The following is a 9,488-nucleotide window of genomic DNA, read 5'->3' as shown; positions in this document are numbered from 1 at the left end:
TTTCCACCGTTCCTCGAATTTTCCCTTTAACCTGATCTTTGTCACTGCATAACGGAAAAGCAAATGTTCGTGCTTTATTTTCTAACTAGGCCTGGTATTCAATGAAACATCTTCAGGGGGGGTTAAAGCCATTTCTTTAACTTTTTCCATAGTCTGTTTCATTTAACTCCTAGAGGGTCCTTTCGGGGCAGGAGGATTTATACTATATATATATATATATATATATATGCATATATATATACGCAATAGTCTCTCGAGCATAGACCAACAACGATGGAAGGAAACTATGGTTTTATTGGGAGGCGTGTATTAGGGCTGTCATGCGTTGTACGGCGTATTATCCGTCAGGGTCTGCGATAGATTGGGAACAGCATAGACCAACAACGAAGAATGGAAACTATGGTTTTATTGGGAGGCGTGTATTAGGGCTGTCATGCGTTGTACGGCGTATTATCCGTCAGGGTCTGCGATACAGCGATTGGGAACCATAGGGCTGAAGTTTTAGCACTTCATCCGTCTGGAGAGTGGCAATCAACAAAGATTACTTTGCTTGGTCCATGGAGGTTGCTTTAGCGGGAGACTTACGGATCTGTCCCAGAAGACGACATGCTGAGAGGAAGACCACTTTTGTTCAGTCTGATTTAGTGAAGGATTAGTCTAGAATAGAAGATTCGTCCGGCTGAGAAGCTGAAGCCACGTTTAAAACAAACCTGCATGTGTCGCGATTGGTCACGTGCCTACCTGGTGTCTCAGTGAAGGGAAAATCAAATCACAAGGCTTAATTTCTCGATCTTTGTTGGTTGGAGAATTCTGCTCTTCAAAGAAAACTACGATGATCTTTGCTGGGCACTGCAAGAGGATCGCCGTTTGACAATTATTGATTTTAACCCGCAGCTCACTGAATCCGACTTAAATGGTCTTCAAAGGCAGAAAGATTGGGCGTAGCTAAACGTGACCTACATGCAAGTCCTCGGCGTTGATTTACCAAGAAAAAATATTCCTTATTGCGTTGACACAACATCCTTGGTGCAAATTAGGAGCTTTAGGGTTCGGTCATCAAACTCAATCGTGGCTAAGTGTTTAGAACGAATGAACACGTCTATCCGCTCACCAGAGTGTTTGCAAAAACAGGGTTTTGAAAAACAAATTGGAAAAATGTGCACTTACCTCAAATGAGAAAACAAACTTGATCCGAAAAGAGTGCACACCAACGATTAGACTCGCTTATATTCCAATAGGCTTCCATTGTCGGTCAATCACTAAGCAACTTTGAGTTTAGCCTATTCGGAGCTCGGAAATTTGTTCACCAACATATCCCCCAAACCAAGGGCATCGACTCCGGTGCTCGTAATTGCGGTGTGTGATCGGAGTCGACCCCATAATGCATACGAACTATCCGAAAACCCGAGTAAACTGAAATGTGATTTATTCCAAATCACTGGCCTGGATCATGCCCACAAAACTGTGTAACATTTCAGTAGATCGGATCACAGGACAGAAACAGTCACCACTGTACTAGTTCTGGTCAACAAGACCACCTAGGCTCCATTAGATTCACGACAGGTTGGATGGTGCTGCTCCACTGGTTATGAATTTAGGTGAACGTTTACAAGGCTTGTGCTGTATTCATGTCACTAACTGATACCCTAACACACGCGTATGCGCAAACCCAAAAATGAGCTGTACGAAACACACTACTCATGAGGTTTTTCGAGTAGTTGGTTAGTCCACGACCGGATTTGTCCGCCTCTCTCGAGGCTCATCAGATAGACGAAGCTCCCGTGTTCCCACCACCTTTATGTTGTAGTAGGAATCAAGACCTCATTTCTGGAAGTTATCGAGGCATTCCATCTTGCATCCGACGTTTCGATTAAGTTGAACGCGTAGGTCACATTTAGTGGCTGATCCATGGTGAACTAAGCCATCAAAGCAAAGCAAACTCATTCACCACAGTCCCTGAGGAATCCTTTCACAAGAGTTCATCAGCAGGGCAAACGCGATCACTGAAGGGGCGAGAGACTTCAAGATTACGACATAATTTAAAATATTGTAATAGCTAGGTCAGCAGCCCATAGGATCCTTTGATAACCGACCCCACAATTTTCGAAAGAATTTCGAGATCCTCGTCAACTTTGCGTTTCGGATCTCATTCACTTTGAGGACACTACAGTGAACTGGACAACACACATCAAACTCAGTTCCATTGGGTCAGATGACCCCGAACTACCAGTGACTAGTCAGCATCTAGCAATTTACTACCTACCTACTAGGTCCGAACTTCTGGAAACTTACTAAACTGTATTATGTCGAAATGTGTTGAAAGGTGTTCACATAATGATTTGTTCCGCTCCCACTGCTTTTGCCGGACAGCAATACGCTATCTGCCTGCTCTGTGTGCCACCGTTGTATACAGGCCAGAAGAATGAGGGAATGTTTCACCACTGACGATTTTTGAGTGTAAATGAACCTGTTTTTTGGCGCACACTTAGAATCAGCCCTGAATTTGGTGTGAGGAGATTTGGAATTCTCATCAAGTATCCTATCCTTCCAGCGAAGCCCATCGGTTTTTCAATCCAAAAAGCAGTGCGGCAACATTTCACGGTTATTTGGGAATGCTTTTGAAGGGCATCCAAGTTCACCACTGAACACAAGGGGTTGGAAATAATAGAGAATGTGGGAAAAGTACTTTGGACGGCATCGGAGTTTCTGGCGGAAGACGAATGTGTTCCAACTTGATATTTGCCCTAGGATGCTCTAGAAAATTGAATAGAGGGAAATTTTGTAGCGTAGTCAAATTCAGGAATTCAGGGTCTATTCAGTACGCAATCCGTAACGAATGACATCGTGTTCTTAGAGAAATACACTCATTTGGAAACTAATTTGGTTTTGCGAGAGACTCACCTGGAACACAGCTGAACCTCTTGTTTGTGATGTTTCCAGGCAACTGAACAAATACAGTTCGCTAATTTCGTGCAATTTGGTTTTAATTAGAACATAAGGTTGACGGAAACCCGGGGACTGTGCCTACCTGATGAGCCCCAAGAAGGGCGAAACCGGTCGTGGGCTGTCGAGGGATTTTCAGCAATTTTATGAGTAGTACATTACAAAGCCAGATCTTGTTAGGCAAAACTAACCTCCCTTTTTTCGGAGAATGTCATGGTAACCGAAAAATCAAGCCTCAGTGTGACAGTATTCCTTCGTTTCTGACCTATTAGTTCCCTTTATAATGAAGTGCATAGTACGGGCCCGACTGGATACGGTCAAATAACCCAGAATTGTGCGGTTATGTCCCGGGTTCATCCACTTATGTATTTTGGCTTCTTAGGAGTTTCGTGAGATGCGCACTGCTAATGATTCCCAATAAGGATGAAACAGTGCTTCTCGGCTTTTCATCATAGATTGGCTTCACATACAGGACAAAATCTCACACTACCATCAATCTCTAAGTAGTTCAGTGGAAGAATAAACTTCACCCGATGAGTGAAACTTCTGTCTGAGAAGTCGTTGCTCGAGGAGCCAGTCAACACGTGTGACCGCGTGATGTGGATCCCGTGATTGAAGGATGAGCGGCGCTATATCCTGTCTAAGTGCGAGTTAATCACACTGCTGATCAGCCGCTCGTGGCCGAACTGTCTAGTGTTCAAACTACTAGACGGGAGGTCGTGGGTTCGAGACTTTCCAGAGTTTCTTGAGATGGCCACTGCTTATGATTCTCAATAAGGATGAAACAGCGGCGCAGTGCTTGTCGGCCTTCCGGCATAGATTGGCTCTACTTACAGGACAAAATCTCTACAAAGATCCCAAATCTCCTCACACTTCCCTTTATCAAAAAAAGCAGACTGATAACCGAAAGCCCAAAAGCGGACTACCTCAGATTCTTGTGTTGGCTAATCGGAAAGACGAATATAAGAAAATTTTTATAAGCGGTGTTGAAACGAGAATCGTTCTGATGCAAATCCCCGTCTCTACGACTAATCACGTTGGTCAGAACAAGCTTGGTGTGGCAGTCACTGCCTTGGAATTCCTGGGTTAGTTGCTCTTCCGTTTCGGTATTTTGTCTAACTGCATATTCTGCTGCGCAAAATGATCGTCCGGACTTGCGAAAACGGTAGGTAACTCCGGGTAACATCGCTTGCTGTTCATGGCTTACCAAGCCTTTCGGGAATAAAACTCACTGAGCTGACCTGTTTTCAAATGACCGTACGCAGTGAGTCCCTGGATAGTGGCGGAAAATCATACCGGAAATATCGGAAGACTGGATGGGAAACATTGATAAATTTCAAGTAATATCAAGTTACAGGCACTGTATCTGAATAATTCGGCAGTTTACATCAGGCATAATGACCGTGAATTCATCATCCCCAGAGAGTGACTGAATCACAGCACACAGCCAATTTAATATATGAACACTTAGAATCAATCATTCACAAGCTGAGTCCACGGCTCAAACGTGAGCCTATTCAGCAGGTTATAACTGGTTGAAACATTTTGAAGACAACACAAGATAGGGAATGGGAACAATATGCACACAGCAACATACGTATAACAAAAAACACTCTGGCTGGTTCAGAACGCGTTCGCGCATTTGCTACCAGTGTAACGGTGGGTGCTACTGACGAGGCATGCCAGTAGTGTGTTTTCTTCTGAAAAGTGATCTAATACGGGATTCGTGGAGTCGCATTTGCTTGAATTGGAGCAACAGTCAATGAATATCCAGGAAAGTTCAGGAAGACGCGTTCAAGAGGAGACGTATATTCAGTTTTATAGGCCAGATTTATATGAGAGTTTTGCTTCCCTGTTCAATAGTCTGTAACTGTTCAGTTGGCGTTTATCTAATAAACAACTCCGCAGCGAAGGCCTTCTTCTTTTCACCAGCACCCAACGATTCAGAGTACAGCGTACGAATTTGCGTGGTTACCACGTACACAACATGATTGTATTCACGAGAACGAAGAAGGTAGCGAACAAAGCTTGTTTTCTGTGATCGTTCCTCTTCGCTAATACATCACAAATTTATGTGGTACCGGAAATCACGTGGAAGAGCTTAAGATCGGGGCTACATACACTTTAGAGAAACTAAAATCAAAGGAAGTGAGGTTGGATGAGGGAAAGGTCAGTGGGTCACAGAATCAGGTAAGTGACGTCAGTGGCAGACAGGCTTCTTTCGGATGAAGATTTGCGGATCCAGCACTCGGATTCCGATTGCCTGGATCGTACCAGTCGTGATCGGTTCAGACGTACCCGGTATATGACGGTGAAGGCTTTCTCCTCGTCTATGACATGACTGGTTTTGGCCAAACGTGATGTAATCAAGCTTAGGCCTGGTTTCTCCCAACTACCACTCAGAGATACGGGGTTGTGTTTTGGCATTCTGTCCGACAAATGCCTCATCGTACGACCAACGTTTGCGGCTCGGCACAAGCATACATGTCCGATTTCCGTAAATGTTGAATGCGATTTTGTTGCAGATCTCGTGCCAGGAAACGTGATCATGCAATCTTGACACGTTTCCATTAAAAATCAACACACACCTGTCACGCACATGTGATCATAAGTTGTCGTGGAGCAAATGGTGACCCAAAACACGGTTTCTAATTTTGACGAAATTTTGAAAATGTACTTTAAGCTAAGCAGTGTGGCTCAGGAGACGTGATTTTTCACACCATTCGTTGCCTCATTGTCCTTGTGACTGCTTCGTCGAAAAACACCGCTTGAAGTGACAATTTGAAAATATCAGTAACATGCATCCTCAGTATACATTTACGCTGATATTCCTTAGTCTTGTGATCCTGTCGTTCCACAAGTTATTCACTTGCTCCCTCGAGTAACCTCGATTCTGCCCCGTCCTTTTTTCGATCGTACTTTAGGATATTCACGTGTTGTTGACAGGATTTTGAGTTGCAGTTACGATATTTTCATGTGAATTGAATCCAAATGTGATCGATTTTCCAGAATCAGGGTGAAGCCTTTTATTTCTGGTTGGGAATCATCAGCAGCAGATATTTTACTAAGCGGTTGACTCAGTAAAAGAAGGAGTGTAGCTTCAGCCAGACAACTGTCGCGGAATTCACATTCCTTGATCATGTGTTTAGTGACGACTTCTCGGATGAAAATGTCACTCTTTTCATAATTTTTCCTCTTGGATACATATATTTTGTCTGTATTAAGAAGAATCCGTAAAATTTTAGCCAGATTCCATACCCTGAAGGCTTTCTAGCGAATCCTATGTAAAATCCTGTAAACCCGATTGTGCACTAAAATCTATCTTCACTGACGAAGGTCAACTTGCGCAGACGATGCGTACATTACCTTAGACGACACAATGAAGTACTTCCAGGTCTGACTTGTGGGCTTTCAATTGAGCGTGCGAAAATTGAACGCCTTCTGAGATAGACATCGAATGACCATATTTACGCAACTACTTTTTTAACTGGGAGTAGTGTAATTTTATCCAGCAAATCGTCAGGCCATGTCCTTCAATAAAACGTGAATGGCTGCAAGCACACGCCATTCACGTCCCAACCAATAACGAATGAAGTCGTTCTTGACTATGTTATCATTCTCTCAGACGGATGAGTAATTTCCCGATTTGGGTCGGAGTCAAATGGAGCAATTCTAGATGATTCAGTATTCACAGCGGTCTCGGTGTATCTTCCAAAAGTAGTAACCGATGAATTAAGGAGAAGCTCTGGTGTTGTGCAGTTCATTGAGTTTCGAATGTTCCGCACGAATAAGTAGCTTCCAGGAACGGAAAAAATTCAAATGTCTTCTAAGAGGTGAACTATTTTCGTTAGGGGATTACTCTGGGTTTAATTGTTGTGATTTCGCCACACCAATTTTATTAGGCAACAGTTTTTCCTCATTTCGGGCATTTAGCGTAGAGGATAACCTTTCTCCGACAGTTGTTCACTCTTCAGCTAGTACTCAGTTCAAGGCACCTCTGGGCACCTTTTCAGTGTAGTCCGCGCGCTAGTAATCTTTCTGGCGTGCGCTGAGAATTCAAAGAGCAGTGCTATACCGTTTTTTGCTTGGGTTTCCAAGGTGAACACAACCCTCTGAGAGATGTGCACATACTCGATTCGGGGAATAATCCGACGAGTGCAGCCTCGACCACGTAGGACTTTGTGGCACAAAGTTCTAGTGGGATGAGCGTTGTGGCCCCTTATCGTTTCACTCGAAACCTGCAGCGGACAATTGCATGATCGACAATGTATTCCATCATGTGCGGCTGAAACTGGCACTTGGGAATGAAGCGTTTTCCCAGATTTGTTTCACTGCGGACCTTACTGTGAATAAGCAACCAGTATTGAATCACGAGTGATAAGTCGTTTGTGTATTACAGTTTTTATACATCCCTCCTGTCGAATCTGGCTTCTCTTTACGGACACAATTCAGATACGCAGTTTTTCCAGGGGGCCTCCAAAAGAACATATATTGTCAAACCAGAAAGTACAGTTTTGGGTGTCATCTGCTTTAAAATAACTAGATACAACCGCTGTATCTTAGCACCATGAGCCGATGAGAGCTTATTATGATAGAGGCTGGTTACCAAAAATCAAAGTCCTACTTTTCGCAACCACTGACCTTGTAGGTCTACCTTCGACGCAAATTCAGAGTATGCATGTTCCTGGAAACAGTGTTAACCTTTTGGGTTCGGCGGGATCGATACACTTGTTCATAGTCACACCACTCTTGTTTGAACGGTCTTCCCCTGTTATGGCGTAATTATTCCGGTGGGCACTGTTTTTAATTTTGCCTGTAGCCAAAAGATCGCAACAGCCTGCAGAATACTGAAGCGCCATTTTTTCGAATAAAATTTGACCTGTTGCACAGGAGGCAAGGTTTTTACTGGTTTGCTTCTAATCCGTAAGTACCCGAAACTTCAAGGGGGCAACGGCAGACTCACACAGTGTTAATGAGCAGTCTTTAACTATGCAGAGTAATCTAATGATTTCATAGAGGAAACTATTTACACAAGGTTGCTGAAAACTCTTCGAAAGCCCACGACCGGTTCCGCCCTTCTTGGGGCTCATCAGGTAGGCGGAGTCCCCGAGTTTCCGTCAACCTTATGATCTACTTGAACCCAAATCGCACTGTTTTTGTGGGCTGTCGTGGGCTGTCGAAGAGTTTTCAGCAACCTTGTGTGAGTTGTTTCCCTTATGAAAATATACTGCGATATCTCGAATATCGTGCCAACTGAATCATGAGGCGGCCTGTGTGCAGCACATTCAGCTGGAGGACATCATAAACGAGAGATTCAATGGGATCTCCCGTGAAAACCAAATCTAATGAATTCAGTTTTAAGAATTCGAGAAGCAAATGCGGAATAAAAGAGTTTGATTAATTCTCACAGATCTAAATGAAATGTTGCTCCACAGAGGTCCCATCGGTCGTTTTTTTACTCCATTTATATCCATGCAGGACAGTAATGGCTCACCAAAAAATAACAGATTTTTCTTCCCAGTTCTCTGGCAGGGGGATATGAACATGGATTCTTCTGTTTACAAAATATGATGACGCGGAATCCCACCTAATCAATTCTTGGATGAGAGATATAATTTCGCTGTCAAACTAATGGGCGCTGATCAGAACGAATGTATAGCATTTAAACCCAATTTTGCATAGATTTGAATTTCTTAATCTAGAATGATTCCTAGTAAATATCTATTGAATATTTTCTCCATAAATTTAGTAGCAAATTTAGCTGAGGACCCGTTGTTCAGCAAGGTTATGGGTGTTGTCAGCCTGATGCATCTCGTGATATGATATACGCCGGTTCAAATGGGGTGGTCCATAGGAAATGGGTCTCTGTGCTGCGCCAGTTGAACCCAAGCTAGAGGTATAAGTAAAGAGGTCCACGTGAGGTCATTCTGTCTGATATTCAGTAATCCTGAGGGTGGAACGCATGCGGGGAATGGTAATAAAATGGACATCTAAACAGACACGCTTAACGAATTGTCCCAAAATGTTTAACCAGAACTAAAGAAGGCGATTTTAACCAGCGATGAGCACACCAAGAATGATTTCCATTTTACATTCACGGGTTTGAACTTACTGCCGCACCCAAATGTAATGGCGCATCGGCCTCTTTGTTCGTCATCTGCAATAAATTTAAAGCGTTTTTTATTGACGAGCGCAACTTGATTTGTGTTAGTTTGGCGTACGCATTATGTAAGTCAGTTGTTATCCATCGTCACATTTTTTACATTATTTTCCGGTGTAGGCAACTCTTTTGGTTATACAAGAAACAACAGATGTTTCTAATCGGTAAGCTTGGTGTTTTCACCTGACTGTATAAGTGATTACACCCCTGATGTATAAAATAATATGATTTCAATAACGTAAAAGTATTTTTCCTTCAGCAAACGATTGGACTGTCCGAGCGTGTTGTATCTGAAGTCTAGAAGTCTTGAAACAAAATCTTGTAATAACGGAGTACGAAGTATCTCATAATAAACACAAAATTTGGTTGGGTGATTTAACGTAGC

The 9,488-nt window shown here is 43.1% G+C and overlaps 1 protein-coding gene across 1 annotated transcript in view; it reads right to left on the bottom strand.

The window, feature by feature from the left end:
• The window catches only part of T265_09379 (hypothetical protein), a gene marked incomplete at both ends in the record, with an annotated part of 47,632 nt that extends 42,262 nt beyond the window's left edge, over positions 1-5,370 (bottom strand). The window contains one exon of the mRNA XM_009175423.1: positions 5,242-5,370. Coding sequence (XP_009173687.1) covers positions 5,242-5,370 — 129 coding nt within the window. The remainder of the gene's footprint in view (positions 1-5,241) is intronic.
• Between the last annotated feature and the right edge of the window lie 4,118 nt (positions 5,371-9,488).

Source organism: Opisthorchis viverrini (assembly GCF_000715545.1).
Source record: "Opisthorchis viverrini unplaced genomic scaffold opera_v5_272, whole genome shotgun sequence".
Lineage (NCBI taxonomy): Eukaryota > Metazoa > Platyhelminthes > Trematoda > Opisthorchiida > Opisthorchiidae > Opisthorchis > Opisthorchis viverrini.
The sequence above is the reverse complement of the archived record's forward strand: the minus strand, read 5'-3'. Positions and strand labels throughout refer to the sequence as shown.